This window comes from Myripristis murdjan, chromosome 8, assembly GCF_902150065.1.
Source record: "Myripristis murdjan chromosome 8, fMyrMur1.1, whole genome shotgun sequence".
Lineage (NCBI taxonomy): Eukaryota > Metazoa > Chordata > Actinopteri > Holocentriformes > Holocentridae > Myripristis > Myripristis murdjan.
In genome coordinates, this window is record NC_043987.1 from 23399441 (window position 1) to 23426250 (window position 26810).

The 26810-nt window shown below is 40.1% G+C and overlaps 2 protein-coding genes across 4 annotated transcripts in view; one reads left to right on the plus strand and one right to left on the minus strand.

The window, feature by feature from the left end:
- Positions 1-182: 182 nt before the first annotated feature.
- Positions 183-11855, minus strand: snx8a (sorting nexin 8a). 3 transcript variants are annotated; one of them, XM_030059020.1, is made up of 14 exons: positions 11627-11855; positions 11398-11464; positions 9405-9532; positions 8524-8653; positions 7412-7602; positions 6835-6955; positions 4955-5091; positions 4726-4806; positions 4460-4620; positions 4131-4260; positions 3968-4036; positions 3225-3374; positions 2141-2290; positions 183-1647 (listed from the first exon to the last, which is right to left on the minus strand). In XM_030059020.1, the coding sequence occupies exons 2-14, from the start codon at positions 11417-11419 to the stop codon at positions 1567-1569; spliced, it is 1551 nt and encodes a 516-aa protein (XP_029914880.1). In that variant the 5' UTR covers positions 11420-11464; positions 11627-11855; the 3' UTR covers positions 183-1566. The 3 variants fall into 3 exon arrangements, with proteins under 3 accessions (XP_029914880.1, XP_029914881.1, XP_029914882.1); XM_030059021.1 differs by having other exon boundaries at positions 11619-11855; XM_030059022.1 differs by lacking the exon at positions 11627-11855 and having other exon boundaries at positions 11398-11560.
- Positions 11856-12289: 434 nt separating this feature from the next.
- The window catches only part of ttyh3a (tweety family member 3a), a 34859-nt gene continuing 20338 nt past the window's right edge, over positions 12290-26810 (plus strand). The window contains exons 1-5 of the mRNA XM_030059023.1: positions 12290-13324; positions 21340-21509; positions 24510-24621; positions 24787-25007; positions 26093-26188. Coding sequence (XP_029914883.1) covers positions 13199-13324; positions 21340-21509; positions 24510-24621; positions 24787-25007; positions 26093-26188 — 725 coding nt within the window. The 5' untranslated portion in view covers positions 12290-13198. The remainder of the gene's footprint in view (positions 13325-21339; positions 21510-24509; positions 24622-24786; positions 25008-26092; positions 26189-26810) is intronic.

The window sequence follows — 26810 nt, forward strand, 5'->3', positions numbered from 1 at the left end:
AATTGTTTTCTGTGTATATATTACTTAATAATTTTTTTTGTCAATAAAAGACAATATCATGTTTGCATCTGAGCATCATCCACTCAGACACAGGCGAAGGTTGTGACATCAGTCTGTGCCAATTTTGTGAGGTAATGCACAAAATATGTTTAATATTTGGCAAACTCCCTTTAATTTTTAATTTTTTTTTGTAGAAAAATATGTGTGTTCTGTAAACCTATATGCATAAAGATAGAAAGGAGCAGTCATGTTCATGCCAAGTATCTGAGAAGCATCGATAGAGAATAATAGTCAATCACAGAAACTTCAATCAGGGTTCCAGCACAGGCCTGGAAATGAATGGAAAAAAAATAATTTTATATTAAGTCTTGCTACATTTGGAAATCACAGAAAAAAAATATGTTAAACTATTGTTCTGTCCGGATATACACACACAACTACACATATTCTGATATTTGCTGCTGTGAAGAATAACCTTCACTAATAGAGTGATGATGCTTAGTACTGCATAAATCATACTGCACTCCAAAATGTTAAAAAAACAAAACCAAAGTATTTTAAAAAATTGGAAACTGTGACATGGGTTACTGCACATTTATAGCCTGTATCTTTGGTACATAAATCAATAGATAATAGTGTTATTAGTGCGATAATTTAGGCCACTGTTGCCAGAGTTGATCGTCTTATCAGTGATTCCTATGCCGTTTGTATTGTACTGTACAATCTTAGGCTTTTCAAATTAGCTTATTTTTTTTTTCAACCTGCAGAGAATTTAACCAGAGAAGGCAAAATTATTGCCACGTATAAATGTAAATATAATTAAAGTTACCAAGACTATAACAGTTCAGAGTAATAGCACAGTTGTTCTCCAAAAAAAAAAAGCTAAGTATGCCAGTACACTTCCTTATCATCTAAAAATGTATCAAAAATATATTGGTCTATAGTTATTCAGAGGCAGGATCCTAATACCTTCATGACTAATAATTAAAGAATCTATCCCTTAATGTGGGAAAACCCTTTTGTCTCCTCTTGTCACATTTTCTCTTCAACTATCTTAGTGTATTTAATTTCTCACAAGTTTAAGGTATAAACACTTCTGGTTCAGGAATGAGATGAAGACGTGAATTCGCTGTTGTTGTTGAAGTCCCTTATCACATGGCAAGTTAAGAGGAATTTCCTTCCTCATTGGCAGTATCGGCTGTTTCCAAGCTGGACTCTGAGGTTGATGTTCCCATCAAGATGAGCTCCGTGTGACAGATTTATGAGCACGCTCTTCCTCTGAGCGCCATCTCTTCCATTTAGTGACTCATTAAGCCCACTGAAGCAAAAACAGCAAAAAGTTACGAATCACATAAGGCAGACCGCTTACATTTAAAAAAAAAATCCTCTTATTGAAGGCACGATGTATATATATCATGGAGTGGAAGATTTTGCGGGAGAAAAATAAACTTTTTGTGTATTTTTCCAGTAGCTCACAGAGCAAAACATTTGTCAGTTTGTGATCTTCATCAGCAGCAGCGGAGGGAGAGCAGTTTCTCCCTCTTGGACCCCGTGTGAATTTGGGTTTTAGATGGAGGGCTGCGTTCCATTATTGCCACCAAAGAGACATCCAAGTTTTGGTTGGAGATCGTTCCACACTGCACCCATCTGGATAAAGAGGCAAAAAAAAAAAAAGGCCAGTTATTTCTTAAATGAACTCAACTCAATTATAAATTAGAACATCTCCAACAAAACCATCCTCAGTGGTGCCATCTTTTAGGGCTATGCGGCGAGTCATTCACAGCCCTTTGATGTGAGAATAGAAAAACATGATTAATAAAATTATCATCAAGGACTTCCCCAATCCCCAGAAACCTTCCTAAAGTGTTGGGATTTTTTTTGACTGAAACTTTGATAATGGTATCTAAGCCAAGAATTAAGGGCTGAGCACACAGGAGATTCACTTAAAAGAGTTGTACTGATCAGAGATGTAAGCCAACTCAAATCCTAGATGAGAAGTCAGTTGTTGGTTCTTTTACTGGATTTCAAAAGGCAATTTAAAATTCATTAACCCCCCTTCTCCTTTTTCCAGTTCTGAGTGGTGCTGCACTGTGGTACAGAGGGTTCAGAAGCAGAAATACTTTCAGAGCAATAGTCTCACCTCTTTGTGTCCTTGGACCTGGGATTTAACAAAAGCCCCCAGAATATGAGATGTGATAGGGAGGTAGGCAAAGATAAGCTGTGTCTCTTGATGAAGGCAGAACAGAGAGAAGTAGTTCCGCAGCTCCATGGTCTGAATTGCATTTTCTTGCTATTAATGGGAGGAGGACACAGACACACACACACACACACACACAATATTAAATTGTCAACACTGATCATGTGATGATAATAATCAGAACTCATCATTTATTGTGGAGACTTTTTTCTGCACTCTCAAGTTTTGAAATAGCGACTGCAAAATTAAGTTAGCAGAGCCGAGTTAGGGCTGATACAGCTCCGCTAATATCCCCAATAACGTGGAGACAACATGGACACAACCATAAAATCACACAATTATACCATCATAAAAGCAATCATAAAAATACGGCGTTAGCACAAAGTCGTGGAAAATTACTTTTCTTGTCCATCATTGCTGCAATCTTGGGGCACATGGTTACTGGGCAAAGGTGGAACATAAAGTGTGCATACACACATTAGTTTTTTTTATATCATTTCTACAGCACTGAGGCTGAAATTATAAGACCACTAAAGCAGACTTAAACACTTTTTTTTTCAGCTTTCATTTGGATAAAAAAAAAATTAACATAAAACCAAAAGGCTGCATGTATTTGACAGTGTCTCTTAAACACCTTGCCTGTTTAAGTATCGCAAACTCCAAATTAATGTATCTAAATCACAGTAAAATAAGTAAATAACTTCTTTTTTAATGTTTGTTTTTTTACACCTCGAAACTGGAAAACTGAGGCATGTATATTTTCAGTATACACTTTATATGTGTACAAAAAAAATCATTTTTCTATATGAGTCTAAGAGTAGTGAGTATATAGAGTTCTTAATCATTGATAGCCTCAAAGGGGCTTTACTGACCCAATTTATCCTTTTATTCATCCATACTCTGCATAGCACTCAATATTTAGTTGAAATCTATCAATCAAAACAACATGTTATGTGAGCTGAAGCGTCCCAGATGCAGACATGATCAGGCCCTGACAGAGAGGAAATGAGTGAAAGGGAGTGACCACCTGAACGATGCGCGACTCCAGCTGCTCCACAGACGCTGGCTCTTTCGGCTGCACCGTGGCGCTCATCATCTGCCTCTTCATCATGCTGTACTTCTGCAGAGCTCTCTGATGCTCGTGGAGCACGCCCTTCTCATGCCGCTCACACAGATCCTAGGCAGCAGCACCACACAGAACTTGACAGTTAGCTGTATGGTAAAATAATAACTACGGGGAATTTTGTGAGCCTTGTTAGAGCAAATTATGAAATTGGTAAAGACAGATTTTAGTGTTGAAGTGAGGGAACGGGACAATTTACCGGCCCAGCAGCCTGCTTGTTAAATTTAAATGACACACCTGCTACTGACGGCTACATTTCAAAGTGAAACAGGCTTGTCAGACCTTATTGTTAACACTTAAAGTATGTGGTGAACAAGTTCAGTTTTTATTTATAGTTAGAGGGGAATCCCATCTCCTTTTGTTCTCCATTTAATCGCGCCCTGATAATATCAAGATGCTGTTTTGAATTCAGTTACTGACAGGAAGTGAAACTAGCCACTGTAAAGCCACAGAAAAAGTAAACAACTTACAACCTGCCTTGTGCATGTGCAGCTTAAAATGATTTTACTGCTCTGTGCCACATGAAATCACCTGCCAAAAAAAAGGTTGTGGGCTCTCTCTCTCTGTGTGACCTCTTCATGTGACACTAAAATGTAATCACACTGAGGTTAAATGGACAAAACAAATATTTGAAAGACTGAACTCACTCTGTAGGACTGCAACAAATCCAGGAAAAGATTCAGTTTTTCCACCACGTCATCCTCCTCCCTTCTGCCCTAAGGACATTGGCACAATGACATTTAGTTCCCAGGGCCGGTGCTGGAAAGGCTAGAAGTGCAGGTAACAGTCACAAAGGCTTCTGGTCTGTACCTGTTGAGCGGCTTTGTCAGACAGCACAGCAAACTCCACAGACAGACCTTTGAGCGACTGGCGCAGCGTCCCCCAGGCGCCTTGTGAAGAGGCCAAGGAAGGAATGGGCAAAGTATCTGAGCCCAGCGTACTGCAACAAGCAGGGTTTTTAGAGGAGCAGGATGTAATATTGTTGTGCCTTAGCTGCCAAACCCCATTTCAAGCACACAGCCGTACATAATAAAACACCACAGAGTAGAGGTCTTACAAAGAAAAACTTAGATTGCATGATCCATAAACTCTGGACACTGTAGTCAGGTTTTCAGCGTATACCCAAACTAATGAAATACCTGAGCTCTCTGCCAAACATGAGGAGATCAGCTGCGTTCTCCTTCGAGCGCTCTGCCATTTTCTCGGCTCTGTCCCGCAGCTTGTGGAAGCTGTTGTGGATATTTCTAATGAGCTCCCTGCTTGTGGAGAACTGGACCTGAATGTCGGTGGGGAGATACTCCTACAAAAACAGACGCGACAAATCTCTTTCGTGACTTTGATATTCGAAAAGCAGAACATTTAACGGAGAGGAAGCTTGATTTTTCTTTTTAAGCATGTGACAAACCTTTGCCTGGGTTGCAAGTCTGTTGGTCATGAACTCGTCACCCATTTTCTTGTGAGCATCACGCATTTTCGTCTGCACATCCTGTTTGGACAGCAAGGGGAGGGGTTGGGTAAGAGATAAAGCGCCACCAGGACAGGATGTATTTCACTGACAAGTCATCGTGATAATGCTTATTGTGCAATAGCCCGGGACACAGAACAAGACAGCGAGTTGAGAAGGGGCCACGTACAGAGCCATTGAAGGTTAGGAAGGTCTTGACCAGCTCATCTGCGGAGAAGAAGGGGTGCCGTGCCACCAAATTAATAAATCTGCAAAGAGCGCGTCGCCTTCCTTCAATGAACTCGCGTTCTGAGACGGAGGTCAGGACTGTGGACAGACACCAGAGCACAACAAAAGCCTCTTCAATCATTTTGCATCAGTGGGGAAGTAATAGCTATTGGGGCATGTGTGGCAAGTGCAGGAGTAACTAGTTACATTTAGTTATATTACTGTTACTAGGCATCGTTTCGTGTACTTGTACGTTTGAGTATTTAAAAGTTAGTCATTTTACTTAAGTGCATTTTTGCTTAAGTATGTACTTGGCTACATTTTAAATCGCCTCCACTCCAGAGTACTAATTCTACATGCTCTCTCAGAAACTAGACCGTCATAAATTTAAAGATTGTGGGGCCTTTCATGGTAAATGATTAATTAGCAGAGAAGAAGAAGAAGCCGTCTTTGAAATTTCCACATTTCTGATTTAAAAAAAAAAAAAAAATCTAATGTGAACTTTATGCTTTTGTTCTTGCAAAATTTCATTGGTAAAGATGGCATTTACGAAAGTTATTGTTTCTAAAAAGTAGCTTTTTACTCTTATTTCAAATGAGTTACTTTTCACTTTTATTTGATGTAACTGTCTCAGAGACATGCTTCATTGAGATGTTTATTACATGTGGTTCTGTCATAAATTCATGGTTATTTGAGTGCATTCAGCCATTAAAAAATGATTAAAAATGTGACATAAATAAGAATAAAAGAAGTAAATAGTAAAAGGGTAATGTTGATTAAAAATGTATCTAAAATATACTACGGTAAAATAATGGTGAGTGGAGAAAGACATCGCCGTAAAGCCCCAAAGTAACCTTACTGCACACATGGTCCAAGAGGCGCACACAGTCATTGTATTTCATTTGTTTTATATTTGTGTATGATGTTTGTTAACGTATCCTTACATGGACAATGTGACAATGTGTTTCAGTAATTTTATCAATGCTTATCAATGGACCCTAGCTTGAAAGACTTTAAAATGACCGAGAAAAGTATATGTTAAACCTTTTGTCTTTTACTTTCATGTAGTTTTCACGGTGTCTGCTGACGAGAGAGAGAGAGGGAGAGACAGAGAGAATAAAACTTCAAAGTACATCTGTATGATGCATGGCCATTGTTTCACTGGACCAGTGTAGCTACACTTACGCAGCAGTAGTACTTTTACTTCTGCTTGAGTAGCAATTTGTAGTACTCTTTCCACCACTGGGCAAGCGTGTCATCGGTGTTTTGGCTCATAGATGGAAAAATACAGTAGGAGGCTGTAAACTAGAATATGGCAGGAGGGATAGCATAAACTAATCTCAAACCTACATATAAAGTCTACTGTTAGTAAGATGATAGAATGGGTAGAAAAACATGTCATTGCAGGTTCTATTGTTTTCTATCGTCTTTAGAATCACTTTGACATGCAGTCACAAACAGCGCTGACATCCTCTTCAGCTTTCCCAACCTCTTTGTCATCGTAAATTGAGCAATGCAAATTTTTTATTTTTTATTTATTTTTTTTTTGCAAGACTATTCTCCTTGTTTCGTCTTTCTTTCAGTCTTTCACAATAACTTTGATGATTAACAGTGACAGTTTGTGAATCAATACACCCTGCAGCAACAGTCATTTTCCCTAGAATTGACAGCTATACACATACACATGCTTGACACACACGACTGAGCATCACATGACCTTTCATTACAGGGATGTAAACCCTCACAGAGCTATCCATCATGAAATGTCCTTAGGATAATAATGTGGATGCATATGGTGAGGGAAATACAACAACCACAACAAATATCAACAGAGCACCATACCTCCTTTTAACATTCTTTTAGGTGGCAATGCCGGCACCATTCTGTAGGCAAATCTCTGCAGTAAAAGCTCATGGAAGACATCAAAATCACTGTATCTTCTATAAACTGATATCTTGAAATGCTGCAAAAAAAAAAAAAAAAAAAAAAAAACAATCAGACAATGTGAATGGGAAACGTATGTGGGACAAAGTGTTCTGTCAATTTAGTTATGGTACTGACAATGAGAGGTTTCAAATCAGGGCCGTGCTTTCCTTCATGCTTGCGAATGTTTACTTGACAAAAACCACTGGCTCTCCTCTGCAAGGGAGTCCCACAGTAAATCATGCAGAGCCCGCTACATGTACATTCATTTCTAAAACTTTATGCAACTGTCAGTACAGCCAAATTTCTTCACCAAAACCACTTGAATGCACAGATAATTGAGAAGTCAGAAGTTAATTGAGCAGAAGCACGAAAATGGTAGGAACAAACTGCACAGTTTTTTGAAACTTCGATTCCCCTGTTCCTTTTTTTATTATTGTATTCTATCTCATAACTCACTAGTTTAAAACAAAGCAGATTTCAATGGACCACTTGCCTGGCTGGTGACTTGGTACTCCACATGTTTGAGGAACAGGCCCTTCTTCTCAGGTATGAGCTCCACCTGGACTGTGTCCTTGGCCAGCAGCTTGTCCAGGGTCTGGGACACTGTCAGCGCGTCCTCCTGAGCCGGCTGCATCCTTAACGAACACAAGTCCTTCGGCTCACCGAGCTGGGGCTTCGGTAACTCTATCGAGCACACAACCACCACCAACCTCTAATATTTGTTTTTCATGTTGAAATCAATACATCTCAAATGAAATGAAGCAATTGCCCAACATTGTGGAATGCCTGTATTGAAGTCACTTCTCTGTGTCCACCAGACTGCATTTGTTACCCTAACATATTTATCTCTGGCAGGAACTGCATTGTGTGTGAATCCATGTGACCTCCTATTCACCACCAGTGGCATTCCAAAGAAGTCATGAGAAGACTCTAATGTACTGCAACAAATGCGGAAACTTGCTCTCTCACAGAGATGAGGAAATGTGACACTTCAGTTTCACTTGCATGGAACCAGCTACCATACTGGCAGCACCTGAAATAACAGACATGGCCTTAAATAATCACAGAAGTTGGAAATGGAGCTAACTCAGGCCAGTATAATGGCTACCTCTATGAAAACCATAAAACTCCTCCCTATCATCTTCCCCACTATGGTGCAAGTCAAAGTCTGCAATACATATGGCCAAAGCTTCAGTCCAGAAAACAAACAAACCTGTCACTTTTGTGAAAGAAAAATATGTGGAATAAAGAAATTTCTCTAAAAAAGACAGAGTTTTTTGTACTAATTAATCCAATGTTAACATCCCAACAGTCTCACTCATACCTTACAACTGTGCCACAACTATGCAACATTTCCTGTTCAGCTTGAAAGATGGGTCTATCCCATAAACCACTAAAACATTATTATAAGCAAAATGTCACATGTACCTCATCATGAATGAGATGCTGAGTCAGTAAAAGAGTGACACTTGGTTTGTACAAATGTAATACGTAACACTACAAGGATAGCTCAGGTTGCCCATAAACAGCCTGGAGTGTTACTGAGCTACTCATTAAGCAGGACCTCAAGGTCTGCAGTCCTGTCCCTGAAATACTGACACTTACCCTGTATGCAATTCTCCAAAAGTTTGGGGCTTGGTTGCTTTCCCTGCTGAGCAAGAGCAATCAAAGCCAGTGCTTTATAGAGGGACAACTTGCTCAGGGATCCATCTGCGCAGTCAACATGCTCAGAAATCTGGGAAGGATGAAGAGGACATAGTATGACACAAAGGTCACAGTTTCCCAATCCAAGATCTAAATTCAACTGTGGTTCACATTCCACAATGCAAAAAAGTGCACAGTGGACATAACAGTAACAGTATGGTAAGATGTCACTCAGCAAACACAGAATCCAAGTTAACCGTGAGCCAGCCACTGCTGAAACATTACACAGACAATTTAATACACACACTACAGTTTGCTGAGACTGCTGCCCTTTACCATTAACCTACATTTCAGCATTATCTCATGGTAGTACTCTGGCAGCCATGCAGATAGACAAACAGCATACCTTTTGGAGAGTGCACCAAAATTTGGTGACTTCCTTATGATTTGCAGAGTAGCAATCCAATTCTTAGACCAACACAGGGCTTTAGTGATAGTTGATGAGGTGAATACACTGTTTAGATGGGTTGATCACTAAGGAGCAAGTGGGTATACTCGCAATGGCTTTTTGGATGATAGGTGATATATTTTACATTGCAAGAAAAAGAGGTGGGTGAAGTCTGTATAACCTCAAACAAATAACCTCTACTACACCACTGGGCCACCTAAATGTAAACTACTGTAAGTTATAAAAGATTAGGAACTTTTAAGAGAAAAAGTACAAAGTGATGCTTTTCTGTTCCCTTATGATGGTCATAGTCTACTTACTTTCTCATTTATAACACCAGGTTTTATTTATTTATAGTAAAATTATGTTTTTCTTTACAGCGTGCAGCCCTCACCTGGTCTACAACAGCCTTGTTCAGATCAGTCCTTTGAAGCAGCCGCTGGAACACCTCAACCTGCACTCGCTCATCTGTCCTGCAGCGGATGGCCTCATATACTTCCCTGTAGTATGGGGGAACTGAACCTGAAATAGGAACAACACTTATTGGACAGATTCAAACCCAGGATGCTGCAATCAGGACTCAGCCTTAACACATGATACAAGCTCTTATCCGATGAGCGACTAGGACTCCCCTCAGCAGTGTCATCCTGATGAAAAATAATATCTCTATATTATGCACAGGAGCTTTTAGTCTGTCTGTGCTGTTTAGTACTAGGTTTTCAATTACCTTAACCACACTTAATGTCATTTTTATCTCCTATCTTTTCACTTTAGGACACTGTACTGCATATATGTCAAACTACAGGCCTCTGGCACAATTTTATCCAGCCCACAAGATGATTTTTTACATTTTTCTATTAACACATGCTGGTTCCATATTGCCCATAACACGGTTCACCAAACCCCAACGTGCACTTCAACGTCCTGCCTTACCAACCCAAAAAAACCCCTGCGTGACCCCGCCCCCTCCTCCACGTGACGGGCAGATCAGCAGATCACCTGCAACAGGACAGGCACCTGTTTGCTTGCAGTGAGGATAAAAACGATCAATATGTGGAGCTAATGTGGCCTTAATGAAAGAATCTAACCTCAGGAGACATTATGAGACATTATGTTACTGATATGTTGTTTAGGCATTTGTTTTTTGTAATCATAAGTCAGCTGGCCCAGGTCTAAATTTTGTTGTTTGCTTTTGAGATACTTTATATTGTGACCAAATTACACGAAAATATTGGTTTTATTTCTACTTGTATTTGAGCGTCAGTGGTGTGTATGTATGCATAAAATCATGTTTGATTTCTCATAAGTAAAAGATATTTATCTGGTTAATTTTGATTTCACAAGATAAATAACACTTGAAAGGATTCAGGGTCGGCTTGCGGATATAATATGCAAGAAAAACAAAATGATACAGTTGATTCTTTTCATGTCATTTTCCACTCTAATCTTTTTTTTTTTTTTTTTTTTTTTTTTTTTTTTTAGATATCCGTGTTTTCTTTTCTTTTCTTTTCTTTTATTTATATATAGGACATATTTTGATCTTAAGAATGACCGCTTTTCATGACCACGCTCAGTAAATATATAGGTCCTGTTTGGCCCTCGAATTAGTCGATTTTCTAACACAATTCAATTCAATTCAGTTTTATTTATTTATATAGCCCAAAATCACAACTTACAAATTTGTCGCAAAGGGCTTTACAGGAAATACACGACCCCTTAAGTAATTGAGTTTTGACACCCCATCTGTACACTGTGCTATGCGGTTACAGTTTTGCATTCATATTTACATGTAATTCTAATAATATCGTCCTTCTCATAAGAGCGGGTTGTTTCATTTGTTTCATCAAATCAAACATCGATCCATCATTTGCATATGAAATCCAAACGCACAGAGCCAGACATCAGCGCATCGTTTACCTTATCACAGCTTTAAGGAGTGTTGGAAACAGAATAAAGACAGGACACCAGCTGGCCTGCTGCTTGAATGCAAAGTAGTCAGTTTTTTCAGACGGCAGGGAAACGGCATCAAAACGTACATAACCCCCTTGACTTTTTGACATGGTAATAATGGGCGATAATACGATATTCATTGATAGAATTGCTCTTGAGGTACAAATAAATCCTCATGGCAGGTGAATCGAGGACGGATCAATCACTGGCGGTGGGCTTTAAGATGGAGCAATTGATCCGATGGTAAAGTACCAAAAGTTCCCAAGCCGCTGGTACATCACATCGACACATCACCAAGCACTGATTTCCCTCTTAATTAAAAGCGCCAAATCAAACATGTTAAGCAACCTGACAAAATTGCAACACCAAAGCAATTAGGTTACTTTAAGGCAATATTTTGGTAAGAATACTAAGAAGTTTTTTTTTAAACACATTACCTTCAGTGATCTCTCCTGCCATGGCTCAGATTGTCATGTGAGCACAAGAGCACCTCCATGTGATTTCCTGAAGAAAATAAAAAAAGAAGGAATTTACCTCTTAAAGTTGTAGTGAGAGTTGAGCAAAGTCCATGCCCGGAGTAGAGCGATATAAAATGGTACTTAGGTGCTTTAGTACTGCTGAATAGGTGTTATAGTTTAAATGGTGCAATAATTTGTACATTATTACGTTTTTTGACGATGCCACTGATGGCTGCGCTTCTCCCCCTGCTTCATTCATATCTCAAGACTGATAGCAGTAGAATTGCCAGCTATGATTAGTCATTCTTCCAAATAATCTGATCACTAATAATTATAATTTGATTTCGTTTTTTAAAGCGTGTTCTTGTTATTTTGATTGCGTTCCACAAACTCGCCACCAGAAGTAATGCTGCCTTCAAGTTCTCCTAGCTGTTATGTGAAATAGGCGATTTCTAGGTGTGAGGTTCACTTTATAAGCTCCTTCTTCCGGGGTTGGGTTTGAAAATATATGGCATGTGTAACACTGAAGGGTATTTAATCATAAATGATAATGAATTCAACCAACAAGAAAACACTGTTTTGGTGCGTGTTGGATTATGTGACATTTTTGTAAGTGGGAGTTACAAAGTGTGCATTAGACATTTTAATTTACAGCACAAAAGTTTTGGTGTACATCACTTTAGCCACCAGTTGTTGAGTTGGCTTTATTTTCTTATGTCGTGGTTTTACAGAATAGGCCCACGTGTGCGCTACAGCGATGGCCATTTTTCCGACACTACATGAAGGCCTCATTAACATACATTTTACACTGCCAGGAACTACGGGTCGCCGCTGGATGGCGCTGCTGGGCTAGTTTCACTGTGTTGCTCCAGTCAGGGTGGCTGTCAGCTAATAGACGGGATGCCGTGCGCCGTGTAGCCCTGTCCTACCCAGTCCTACTCCAACTCGACATTTGCATTTGCAGTTTTTTTTTTTGCACAGAGCGGCTTGTCTGAGCTGCTGTTTGATACTACACGATGGAGCACCGCATGAGACGAGCCGAGGGATTACTCACTTGATAAACAGGATGTCAGCGGAGACCAAGGAGAGAAGTGGAACAAAAGATACTTGTTGTTATTCGCGCTGGCACCCGTCAGAGTGGACTGAATTAACCAGCCCCGGCAGCTAAATTAGCTAACGCTACTAGCTAACGTTCTTAACTAGCTGTTTGCTAGCTAACGTCAGAGGATTGATGATATCAAATAATTTTAATGGAAAGTGATGCATGATCAAATCGCAGCCAAAAGTAGCCACCGTTAGCTAGTTCACCGGGTCATGTTTACGTTTGGGACTGGGTTGTCTAGTTAAGAAAGCTAGCTAGCTCGCCTCGCTACCGACTAACAGTTAAGCCGGTCGTTAGCTACTAGTTAGCGAGTAAAACGTTTGTCAAGTTAGCGAGCTGTTGCTCCTTGCGTTGTTGTTGTGTTAGTACCAGTACTGTACTGAAATTAGGACAAGTGTCTCTAAATTAAACCTGCGCACCAATTGGATGAATTCTAATGTGATTTTTGAGGCACAGGCACAATCTAAATAACGCCTTTAACTTCTGATGCTGGGCGGTAGGATGTTTACTAAGTTAGCTGGCTGACGTCGTGTCGTTTGGATGAGTAATACATCTTTAGGGATTTTTTGTGACACTTTGGATAGAGACTTTATGAAGCGGACTCAGTTGACTGGTTTCCATTCCGAGCATCATCAGCCCTGTCTTGTTCGCTGAGACGGTTTTTGACGTTCATTCGCTATGGCAGCCGTGGTGAACTACTCTCCACCATGGTGGGTGAACCTCCTGCACAGACTTCCTCATTTCAACCTTCAGTTCGAGCAGACGAGCAGTGATTTCCGACCTGAGAACTGGACATATCAACAGGTAAAAATCTCCTTACTGGTGGCTGGATTTTCCCTTGAATCAGGTGACACTAGCAGCAGTGATTCAAAGGCAGCCGAGATGCCTGGAGGGATGTCAACACTAGTACACCTTAAGTCCCCATGTTTTTTCTTTCAGTATCAGTTTGGTCAGTATGTTCAGCGTCACGAAGGCAGAGATGGTGATGCCGTGTGCAACTTTAAGAGACACATTATCAGCTTTTCTCACTGACCCGAGATCTGCACATTTGCGTCTGTTCTTCCTCAACACCATTTGATCCATGCACCATCTGTGGCTATAATGTCTTGACTTGCCTTCAGGACATCAGCCAACTTGCAGTATACAGTGTTTCAGAAGAGGAAGTTCCCCAGTTGTTGGTCTACTTGAGTTATATTCATTATCAGCAGTGATTATATTGCATTCCAGGGCTATATGGATTTTGAACTGCCCCAGCAAACGACTTGTCATCTACTCCTTAACCCACGGATTTAATGAGGTTAAGCTAGCAGGCAGCAAGGGTGAGGAGAGTGCACAGCATGAGGAACAGCTAATACTGGGGGAGGGGACAGCCTCCTTTACTCCAAGAAGCATGGCATTTGTTCACATGGTCAATACTAAAACTGAACTGTGTAAATTTAATTAGAGTGATACTTTATTTAGTGAGCACATTCGTTCTTGGCGCCCACTTAGCACAGGCTCTGCCCTTGCCTATGGTGATGCCATTTGTTTTTAATTAGTTTCAATTTGTGTGTGGGTTATACTTCTTAGTTCAGCGATTGACACTGGCAGCCTGCATATGCCCCCCTCACCCATTACAGCTGACCCACAGGATCCTGAGCAACATCCCTGTGGGTGTGCAGTTTGATACTGGTGGAAAGATGGTATACTTTAATGCATCAAATGAACACAGTGATAATAATAATAATAATAATAAAAAAAATCCCTTGCCTGTTTTTGCAAATTACAACTTATTTTGGGGTTTAAGGTTCAACAGAAAAGTAATTCAGCAGTTGTGAGGTGCTTCCAAGACAGTAATATTCCAGTCCAAAGCAGCTATGGAATAATAATACTGTAGTCACAATTGGGGACTGTTGAACAGTAAGAAAACTAAGGTGTAAGCATGTCAGCATGCTTAGTTTTCACTGTTGTAAGTGTCCTTTAAAAGGTAGCATGTCACAAAACTCAGCTGTTCACTGAACATTGGATAGCTGTTCAGACAGTCATGTTGCAGTGGGCATGGTGTGGAATAAAGTGTATCAGAGTTACTTATCACTTAAGGGGTTTCACTCAACCCTCAAGCAATATCTGTTGTCCCTAAGTTATTTATTGATGGACTTTGCCCTGGTTTCTTTTTAATTTGCTGTAGTTCCAAGTCTTCCGTGGCATTGAGGTTTTAAAAAGGTTTTGTGCAATGAGTGCACAGCATGCTAGTTTCACTGACTGCTGAAGTCACTGAAAACCGCAGACTTTACTTGGTAAGATAGCATGCTTTTTTCCACAGCAGTTTATTAACTTCCAGGTTGCCCAATGAGCTGGATATTACCACAAAGTTACAAAGCATTAAGGAGTGGAACAGGAGTAGAGCAAGTGAGTCACTGAGGTTGTTCATGGAGGCGCAACATGGGAGCAGCTTCTTTTTTCTGTGGAAAACGGAAGTTGATAACTGGTAAAAATGAGTCATAATTTCTAAAGGTCTGCCAGGGAAGACATGCTTTAGACATACTACAGATATATTGGTCTGTAGTGATTTTATTATGTATTGTGGTCTCTAATTCAGACAACATGACCATCACAAGGAATGTGTCGTAGAGCTGTGAATGGTGCTGGAGTGCTTCTGCTGTAAAACAGATGATCATCAAACTACTGCTCACAGTTGCTGCATGGTTCAATGAAAATCTCCCAGAGGTGTGATTCTGGGCACTCTCATGGTAGGGCATTGAAAGGGTTCATTGGCTGGATAATGGCAGCAACTGTATGTGCTTGAAGCCTCTCATCTACAACTAGAACAAATTCAGAAAACATTGTAACACTGAAAACACTGTTAACTGTTAACTCCACTAGAGGAGTGCACTCAGTAGAGTGCAGATCTGTGCCAGGCATTTCTCCCCTTATCCAATGGTTGGATTTAAACAAAAACAAAACAAAACAAAACAAAAAAAAGCACCTTTTTTCCTCCAGTGGGAGACAGGAAAATGCGGTGTATCTCCCCTTCTCAGTTGCTCATTTTCAAAGGTTTGATCATACAGTCATAACTGTGCACAAAAATATTGGACTGATAGGCCCAGTGGTCTGCAGATTTTCAATCTGGCATTACTGATATGCCAAGGTATTTCTAACCAGTTTGGAAGCATTTAAAATTGAAAGAGGTATTCATATTGTATGTACAGCTCCCAGATAAAGGCATTGCTTCTGATTTATGCCACTTGACCCTGTATGCTGATATCTTGCTCTGGTGATGCTGTGAGAGAAGGATTTGAGGAAACATGGCCACTTAGCAACAACAAAATATCAGCAGCTTATAAAATAAAGCTTATGCTAATGACTCTCTGCATTTTTTCCAAATAGATATTATATCTATCTCATGGTTATAAAGCTAAAAGAAATAACAGCAGCGATCCCAGCTTGGCGGACCTTGATAATGTAAAAAGAAGGGAAATCATTCTGTAAGCCAAAACAGTAGCCTTGAGGACGGTGTACAGGACATAAATCCACTTGCATAATTCTGGACCCAGATTTACCAACAACAATCAACAAATATTTCCATTCTTCCCTGTCAAAGGCTTTCTCTGCATGCAGAGAAACCGCAGTGGCGTATAATAAGACGCAGAAGGTGCCGATACCATTGATTGAGCTCCTACTCTTCATAAAGCCCACTTGGTCATTATGAATAATACTTGGGAGAACTCTTTCTAATCTGGCGACTAGGATCTTTTATAGCACTTTTCCATCAGCATTACTCAATGAAAAAGGACGATAATTAACAAGATCCGTTAAGTCTCTGTCCTTTCTTGGGGATAAGACTTATCAGGGCCTCCTTAAAGGACTCAGGTAATCTTTTGATTTGACTTAATTTGATAATCCTAGGGCTTGCGTGTCAAAGAAAGCTTTATAGCACTCTATGGACAAACCACCTAAACCCACGGATTTCAATCATTTAATTTAGAGGGTCTTTCTAACCTTTGTCCATGTTATTGGGGCTGCTAAACTTTCTGTGTGTTCTTTGAAAAGTTAAGGTAATCGGGTTCCTCCAAAAAAAGCTCTGTGGTCCTCCTCTCCTGAATTATCCTCAGACTGATATAAAACTTTTATAGAAATCATAAAAAAATGTTAAGTTTACTTTGTCCATTTAAAACACATGGAATATTACTATTATTTTATCTTTTTTTATTTGATTGGCCAAAAGTTTCCCAATTCTATCCCCTTCTTTTATAGCCTAATTATTCATTCTCTTTCACTTTAGCATTATAAAACTTGTAAAGCTGACTTTTAAATTTACATATTTGTTGAAGCTTGAATGTTCTGTAAGCATTTTTTCTCCAATTGTAGTGTCTGATACTCCAATTTCTCCACTTAACCTGTATTTTCTCTTTTCTCTTTAGAGGAGAGTCAAATCAACCTAGCTCTTTTCTACCTCCTCTCAAAAGAAAAAACAAAGGTCTTCTACAATTGAATTTTTAACTTGTTTTTTCTGTAATATTAATGACTTAAGACAACATCCATATCCTCTGGAAACTTTCTATTCTTGAATCTCCAATTGCAAGTCGACCATTGCATGGTCTATTAATGAAATAGTCGTAGCATCACAGTTTAATAAGCTTTAACTAAGTTGATTAAAAAAAGTTGAAATTAAAAAGTAATCAATTGTAGACTGAGTGCCATGGCAGTGAGAAAGAAAGCAATACACTCTTTCCTTTGGATTAATTTATCGCCATATATCAATTAACCCCAGATCTCTCATTAACAAAGATATAGCTTGTGCACCTTGCAGTATGGCTCTTGTAAATTTTGTCTTATACATGCACCCATCCAGCACTTGATTAAATTCTCCTGCCATGATGATATAGCCTTCTGCCATATTAGAAATATTGTCATTTAATTTACAAAAGAAAGCAGTGTCCTCAGGGTCCTAGGTGATGAACATTAGGAGCATAGATATTACAAAGATTAATTTTCACCCCATACAATATGGTTTCAGCACATCTCTCCCCTTTTCATCCTTATATTGTTTCAAAAGATTAATATTCAAATGTTGCTTCAATAAAATAACCACACCAAGACATATGCACTGTGTTTCCTAACCAGTTTCTTTTCCATTTCATTACTTCTAATTCTGTCAAATGTATAAAGGCTTTTATAAAGGCTATATCCACATTTCCCCCTTTTAAACATGCCAGACACCTCCTTTGTTTCACTGGGCTATTAGAACCATTTATATTCCATGTAATCACTTTCAATACGTCATGTGCCATAGTGAGATTTTTAAGAATCTCTCAGGCCTGTGCATTATGTCGTTTTAATATCATCCCAAATGCAGTGAACATGTATTATAAGAGAAGGAAAAGGCACCAACAATGCACACAGTCTCTGTATGCCTTCCCAGCTGTAGACAGAACCTTTTCTCTCTCACAGTCCCTCAGGAAGTAGAGGTGTGTCAGTGTGAATGTGTCAAGGAGATTCTCCCTTCTCCAGCTGTGGGTACAGTGTACTCGCTGTAGTACATCATTTCTAAGTTCATTACTTCTTTGTGTCTGATTTTTTTTTTTTTCTTAAGGATTTGTGATTTCCTCTTTTTCCAGTTCCGCTACTCATTGAATTTCTGTGTAATTTCCGCAACTGCAGAGTCAGGGCCCTCTTGACTTCTGATATTTCTGAGCCTGAAACTACAACAAGGTCATTGACCTGCTTTACCTCTGCTGTCACAGCAGAGAGAGATTCTTGTACAGCAACTAAAGGGTCCATGCTGCTTGCACCTGGTTTAGATTCACCTGTCAGTGCTAGTTTAGACAGGGTGGTGGCATGAGTGTTCAGGGACAATTTTTCTTGTTATTAGACTTGACCAAGGCAAACTACTTCAAGTAGCCTGTTAATTTTGTGCTATTTTTATATCTTCAAATGATTGAAAACAGCATATGTTAGAGAAAAAAGCGGGGATATTGGCACGCTCAGCGGTCATTACTCCTAGCAGCAGTCCTGCTAGAAAAGGCTGTAGGCTTCCATAATGAATGGCCCCATGATGCTTTTGAATTTGCAGCCCTCGCCTCAGGAATAGGGGAAATGAAAGTGCTGTACTCAAAGTAAACACACACTGTCTGTCACGGGGGCATCTCAACTCCTCAATCGGTGTCACAGCCAGTAAGCAGTCTTTGGCTGAATAATATAGGGGAAATATACAAGCCAAGGCATTTTACTGTAGCTACACCTGATTAACCAGTTTGTGTTGTTTACTTCACTCTCACAGCGATGATTTACCTTGTAATTACACTTTATTTTCTAGTTTAATGTTGTGCTCTCAGGAATTCCTCCAAGACTGACCATTTAATTGCCAGCAGTGGGGTGGCAGTACATTAGAGTGATATGGCAGTGAGAAATTTGAAGAAACACAGCAACTGTGTCTTTTCACACAAAAAAGTGACTTAATGGAAATCTGCCCTCAAATCCCTGTGAATTTAATGTCAAGATATAGAGAGGCTCTTTATGTGACCTACATATGAAGTGCTGTCAGCTGAGAGGTTTAACTTATATCACGTTATATCTCTCTACTGCTAGCTTTGAAATGCTCTCAGTGAATAATAATGAGAATTGCATGTAGCTGATACCTGATTTTTTTTTTTTTTTGTTTATACTTCTGAAGCTGTTCAGGTGCTGTTCATCTCCCTCTCCCCTTTCACTCTGAGGATTTTGGTAATACTTTTTTTTTCTCACTTAAAAGAGAGCTTTCGCTTTTTTCACTTGTTGTCTAGGAGATCAGAAGACTGGAGTCCAGCATCTAAAATTAGCTCCATATTTAGTGTGCCCAAATGAACGGGCTTGTGCATTCTGTTAGTCATTTTCAGCTTTCTGTGTCTCAAGATCCAACAGAACTGTTGTTGAGAGAAAAAATCAGGCTAGTAATACTTTCACACAGCTTTTAGAATGACAGGAAAAGATGGGGACAGTGTATTTTAGAGGTTAGTTGCTATGTTTACGGTGTATGTGCCCACTTTGAAGAAAGTATCCTTCAGTTTGACTCGGGTGAAGGGCAAAAAAACTGAGCCATAAACATAGAATGACACCAAATTAGGATGAATTTGGGGTAAAATAGTAGAAAACATGATTTTTCTGCGCTTATTTCAGCCTGGGAATTGAGGAAATAAATGTATGTGCCTGTGGGTGGTGTCAAAAATTATGAATACCATGTGTGGTTGAGGAATGGGAACAAGAACTATTCTAGATCTTCCAGTAAACAGACATTTAGCCAATTGAGTGATTAAACAGATGCTGCTCATGGTGATGGTATTTTGATGGGACATCTTTGAAGCTTTGAAAACAAATCACTTTATGCCAAAAAACATAAGCACCCCAGAGAGTGTTGGAGCACTGGACAGATGTTTACAATAGGGATTTCAGTTACAGCTTGCATCACAGCCTTGCATTGTCATCCCAGTTTCCTCTGAACCATATGTAGAATACAAGAGTTTTTGTATTTTGATAGGATCTTTCTTATCATGCATGAGTGCCTTGTAATAAAAAAAGTCACCTCGATATTGCAGCACAAATATGACAATACACTATATATCCTTTCCTCAAATTTCCCCTTTGGGGATGATAACATTTCACCTGAATATTGTAATATCCTTGTTTCAGGCATGCCAGATTTAGTTTCCTCCCTGCTAGTTGAAAAAGTGTGCTTTGGTTCTTAGACATGGCAATTCCTCTAAAATGTTATGTTCCCCAACTATAAAATTCCATCATTCAGATTTGTTAATTTGAGAGATGTTTTTGTTTTTTAAAGATTTTTTTCCTGGCATTTCTATTTTATTCAAAAGTGACAGTAGAGATCAGGTGAGGTACGCAATGCAGTTACGTGCTCTACTTCACTGTATTCTGAAATAGGTCTATACAAATGTAAGTCATCATTGCACCAGATAATATGATCCCTATCATTCCTGCTCTGTGACTCAGCAGAAATATATTCCAGCTCATCTTGAAATAATATAATGTCTCCTTGAAAAGACGCTACAAATTACTTACACCACTTTCACACTGAAAAATTGAATCCCTTGTGTATGTTGTTATCTTTGTGCAGGTACCCGTGGGAGACAATAAGCTCAAAACCTCAAACTCCCATGCACAGCACTCTGTCAATGCAAGTGAAAATGTATTGATTCATTTTATGAAGGCTTTAACATGAACATCAATATATCTTCATTAGCAACGGAAGGGCGCAGTGTACAGGAGTGTATTTGAAACACTGAACTAGTAACTCAGGAAATGAGCACTTCAGTCAATAATATAAAAGGGGTCAGCCCCAGGTAAGTCACCCCATTAAACGATCCTGGATAAGATCAGTGACGAGACCAGCGTGAAACTCTGCTCTGCTTGGTGTGAAAAATTAGCGTCTAACCCGTGATGTTTCCACCACAAGTTTGGTTTGGGAAAAAAAGCACACTGTGCAATGGAGGTGTTTACAAAGTTAGTCCAAAGAAATCAAGTCTGCCCTGTATTTTCCCAATATGGACAACATTTAGATCTGTGAGGTCTTCCTCAGGACACAGGTTTTATAGAGTTGACATTAGAGAAGCTGGATCACAGAAAATTGTTCACTGGTATGCCATATTGAACGCAGAGCATAAACAAATCTGCTTCCGATTAGGGTCAAAGGTGACAGCCCAGAGATAGGCTAAGTGATGATTAGTAGTTGGTGAGGATTGTCTCCAACACATTATGGACCTGGGTCAGGACTATAATATTCCAAGGCTAAAAGGGGTATCAGCTGTGAGGTTTTTGTAACCCCCTCCTCCTGCTCTTGTCCCCACCAGTCCATCCTGTTGCTGGGAGGCGTGGCGCTTGCCTGTCTGGCCCTGGACCTTCTGTTTCTGCTCTTCTACTCCTTCTGGCTGTGCTGCCGGCGGAATAAAAACGAGGAGCAGCCCAACGCCGACTGCTGCTGCACGGCCTGGTGTGTCATCATCGCCACGCTTGTCTGCAGGTGAGTGTAAACCAGGTTCACAACGGTGATAATTAGGTGCATTTGACCCGCCAAACTCCTCAATAACTGCTTTGTGATCCCTCAGTGCAGCTGCTAGCCTGGCTCATTATCACCCATCTCATGCCTCCTTTTCCCTGAGAGGCGTTTGAATGTGTTGTCTTACGGGTTTTGTGGACGTCTTTTTCAAAATGGTCTCCCTAATTTTGGACTTGTTTGAGGTTGACCAGCACTACGCCTCCACCGCAGCAGCAACTGAGAAGAGCAAGACAAGAGTGATCATACTGTACATAACTTGTCTCTCCTCCTCCTGTGCAGCTTTCTGAAGATCTCAGTTCCTGCCGTTCCACCACTGCCTGTCTGTCTCCTCTATTCACTCACATTTGCACTTGTGCTCTCTGCTCATGCGTGCACCTGTAATATCTCATCATTCATTCTCTGTAAGTGGTTATAACAGCTCAGGCTACTCGACATGAATGCTTGTTTTGATTGCTTGTCAGAAAATTGAAAAGAGTCCGGAAAGCAGCAGTTGCCCAAGTGTAATTATGGAGAAAGCATTCACAGTGGTCTGGTTTATAATAGTCCTGCTTAAGGTCTCTTTTTCCCACTGGCTTAACCAAAGGCTTGAAGGATGAAAACGTTACCAGCCAACAGCTAATCTTGTGTTTCCTTGCAGGAGTGCTGAGGGAAATGGTGTTTGCGTATATCTATTATGAGTTCAGTCCTCTGAAATGGAGTTGTTCTGCAAGATATTAGTTACCAATGAATGAATGTAAGGAATAGAGAAGGAACAGCTCTATATACAGGAAGCTGTGATGCCCTACAAATATTAAAGGCTGTTAAGAGGCATTTAAAAAGCTTATTTGAGTCTTAGGATGGAGATGTGAATTGGTGTCCCATTATGACTGTAGTTTATTATTTTTTAACCAGTCAGGACCTTAATTGTAACAGTTGCTGTAACTATACCATCTGTTTTGTTTTTTTGTTTTGTTTTTTTTTATCTATCCTTGAACACTGCATTTGTTTCCTGTTATGCTTCCTGTGCTGTTGATGAGCCACCGGAGAGCCATCACGGTTGATTCACAGTCGCACAAAAAAGCAGAGACTTGACGAGTACAAGGATTGCATTACAATCACCGTGTATGTGTGTGTGCTTGTACCCACGCACAAATGTGTTTTTGTGAAAGCTGGAAAAACTGAGTTGGAGAGATTAGAGAGACTAGTATGTTTCAAAAAAAAAATCAGCACTTGAGGTGCTTGGCCTCATTTCACAAGACACTATCCTTTTAAATAGGCAAAGAGCTACAATTACAGCACTGCCAATGAGCCACTGGAGATTATTGTGAAATTATTGCTCAGTTGTGTTGTGTTTGTGGTGACATACAGTATTTTTCTTAGGCCTCTAAACACTTGCGTTTTGTTCCAGGACAGGACCACCAAGTTTCCAAAAGTTCACCATCCCAGTAGGGAGGCAGACTTCATTTTTCCACTGTTTAGCCGCTGCTCCAGTTCACCTTTTTCGCTCCTCTGAGTGTGAGAGGAAGAGATTAGCAGCACTCCAGTGCAGGAAATGGAAAACATTCACTCACTGAATGCTGCTGGATGAAGAGCGTGAGATTCGCCTGGCTTAAAGTGCTTCGCTTATCAACGTGCTGTGTGATAAAATCCTCTCTGACATAGGATGGTCCCATGTTTTTTTTTTCTTTATCTTTTTTTTTCAATGGGGCTTGCAGAAAGAGCTGTAGCTGCGCCACAGGAAGAGGTATTTCAACTGAATCATGGGTGCTGGCCAGAAAAGGATTTTTTTTTTTCCATTCTCACTTCTCAAAATTGACTAAAGTGCACTCATATTTGAGGTTAATTCAGTGACAAAAATAAAGTGTCAACTCGTGTTTCAAAATGCAGTACAGACTAGTTTGCTGTTGAAAATCCTTCATTATATCAGGAAAGAAATTCTAACAATTACACACAATGCAATTGTCATATTTTTTTTGTAGTATTTTGAAAATATCTTCCCTCATAGCAGGTCATTTCTATTATGCCTGCTAAGCCGTCAGTTTGGATTTCCATTATTTAGTAAATTAGGTTCCTCTGTACAGTCTGTTTGTGTTGTCTTCAGTGACAATGCAGACAGTAAGAGATGGAGAGATGTTCTCTGGTGACCCTTGGTGGTGGGGTTGATGAGGGTGGTGGTTGATTTGTTTAGTTATGTGTTTATTTGTTCTGTTTTGTTTTGTTTTGTTTTGTTTTTGTAGATATTTTTTGGCATTTCTGCTTTTGTGGATAGTTAAAGTGGAGAGAGAGAGAGGGACAGAGAGAAAAGTGAAGGTTGTCTTGATTGTTCAGGTGTTAGAGGAATTCGATGTAATGGTGTTTGCATGTTCTCCATAAGGACATACAACCCACATCAGCACACAGTTTAGAAAATCTTGAAATCTTCTGTCCTGCGTGATCTAGCTTATTTATCAACAAATTTATGTAGCTAAATAGTTCATGGGTTTTAAGGACAAATATCACCAATGCCACCAAGTTTTTAGGTCTCATTGTCTTAATGTTGATTATCTGTACACAAGATCATGAAATAGCTAAAAACAGACAGTATAGTTTTGGACCTCTTTGCAGCTGATAAGCCTTGTTACTTGTGTTGTTCTTTCCACAAATCTATAGATATAGATATATGTAACATTACTGGTTATGTCTTTGTGGTTGCCGGAAGAGCTTCCTACAATGTGAGAGCTCCTTTGTCAGTCATAGTGTGGGGATCGGTGCATAGCTGGCCCATTCCTCTAGGTTGCTATGGCTCTGTATGGAGGCTTTCTGCCGAAGCTCAATGCTGCCCGTTCACTGGCGTCTGAGCTGACGGGGTTAATGTAGAGTTCACACGCCTCTCTCTGCATCTCTCTATCTCCCCCGCTCTCTCTCTGTCTCCTCTCTGTTTCTTTTTAGCTAAGCCCTCCTCCTCACCAGCCCTCTCTCCCCTCCCTTCCTTTTGTCTCCCCTCAGCGCTGGCATAGCTGTTGGTTTCTATGGGAACGGCGAGACTTGTGATGGAGTGAACCGGCTGACGTACTCTCTGCGCCATGCGAACCGCACAATCACAGGAGTGCAGAAGCTGGTGAGATGCTCAAAAAAAATAAAAAAGTCCAACACGTTTTAAAAATACACCTGTCATTACTGCCAGGGGCATTCCTGTTTGTCCAGATCAGGAGAGCTGTGCAGTTAATCCCTGTCGCTCCTGTGAGCACTCTTATGACCCTGTTTGTGCCCCTGCTGGTTCCAGGTATATGACAGCACGTCCTCCTTGAACAACACAGTGGACAAGAATCTGCAACAGCTTGAGGGTCAGTATGCAAAGCACACAGACTTCTTGTCCATCATCCAGAAGCTGCAGGGCCAGCTGGGCGAGCTGGTCAGACAGATGGCGGAGATTCCCTTCTGGGACAAAGCTAACATTTCCCTGGAGGACCTGGCTGTCAAGATTGAGCTCTATGACTGGTACAGGTGAGACGCTGAAAAGAAACCAAGTGCACCAGAGTTAAGATAAAGAGTGCCATACAACAAGCTACAACTAAAATAAAACTCCTGTTGTCCCTCTGTTCCACTGATGTGGTTTCAAATTGGTCTTTTACCTCTGTCATGCCTTTGAAGCAATAGCACAATGGCTCTTGCACATATTGTATTTGCTGCCTTATTTACATAGCTGTGAAGCTGCCAGGCATCTGCACTGACACATGAAGTTACACAGTAAAAATGTGATCGCGTCCATTCTAACACAGATGCTGCAGAGCCAGCAGTGGCAGCAACAGAAGTGTAAATTAGCACATCACTCTCACTTGAGCTCAGCCACAGGGGTGTTGACAAAAGTATAAATTTAACGATTCATGTAGCAGACACACACACACACACACACACATACAGCACATCAGCAACTCCTACCATTGTGACACAAGTCTTACCTGTGCGCTACGTTTGGGTGCATAGTTTGGATGTTGGTCTCTTCCCTCATGAGACAGCATTATTCACTGGATAAATTTCTGAATTTGAATTAGAGGTAGGAAGTACAGATGAGAATAGTCAACAAGGAATGAGTCTTTGTTTTTCAGTGTCTTTTAAAATTCAGCTGCTGACTAGCCAAGAATTTCAAACTTGCCTTTCCCAGTTGGGTTGAAGGCAGGGTGTTGCCTGTTTTATTGAGCTTCCTCACGTTTATGATGAGGGTTATCAGTGTGGATGTGAGACAATAAATCAAGATTCCTCTCCATATCACTCATTATACCATTATGGCTTTTCACAGACTAACAGTAATTTACAGCATCAGTGACTTGAGATGTACTTTGTGCCTAACAGATTAAAGGCCTGTTCCTAATCACAAATAAATTATAAAGCAGTGTTTTGTAGCGTTAGAGGACCAATTTATCTGTTATGTATTTGTCTGGATACTTTTCTGTGTAGTTAAAAATCTGTTGCTTATTGACATATGTTTAAATTGTTGTGCATGCTTTAAGACTAATTTTTTTTTCTTTTTCAGCGAGAGATTGTGTGCTTTTTACCTCAGTGCCATTTGTTAAAGATGTTTGTCTTCACAGGTGGCTGGGTTACTTAGCCCTGCTACTGTTCGATGTCCTCATCTGCCTTCTGGTGCTGTTTGGCCTCATTCGGAACTCCAAGGGAACACTCATAGGGTGAGCCTCATCACAAGACCATGTGCACAAGAGCACTTGAGGGAAAACAGTTCTGCCCGGGGAAATCGTTTTAGCTGTTGTTGCAGAATGATTGGCAATTATATGAAATCCCCCCCACCCCCCACTCATCAAAACCACCTGGTCATCACAGTTTAGTCGAGAATTCAGGCTTCATCAGATGCTGACCCAATCATATTGCATTTGGCAGTAGTATAACCTTGAAATATAATCAGTATGCTGACAATTTTATTACTATTATTTTTTTTTATAAATCACACTTTATTCCACAGGTTTTCCTCCCATTCTGTTTGTTTATTCCCCTATTGTTTTAGTTTTTACAAAGGCAGCTAGAAATGGGCAATTTGCATATCACAGGCAGTAAGATGAAATCCAGAAAATGCAAGATGCTCTCTCAAAGAAATTTACTCATTAACATAGATCCATTTTCTTCCTTTAAAGACAGCTTGAGAGAAAAACATGTTTCCATGCCGGATATGCAAACACTCAATTAATTAGAGCATGCCTTGTTACACACACCACAATGGAAATAGGTTGGCTCTAGCTAAGCTACTTCGACTTCATTTGTCTTGCTTATGTTTGCCATATGCTTTATTCTTCTAAC

Bases quoted from the DNA above. Each gene is read 5' to 3' on its own strand.
- snx8a (XM_030059020.1), bottom strand. From the start codon at position 11,419: ATGGCAGGAGAGATCACTGAAG. The intron at 8,654-9,404 runs GTGAGGGCTGCA...CATCCTTCCCAG, and splicing joins ACAAGGCTGTTGTAGACCAG to ATTTCTGAGCATGTTGACTG. The intron at 7,603-8,523 runs GTAAGTGTCAGT...TGTGCTCGATAG, and splicing joins TTTGGAGAATTGCATACAGG to AGTTACCGAAGCCCCAGCTC.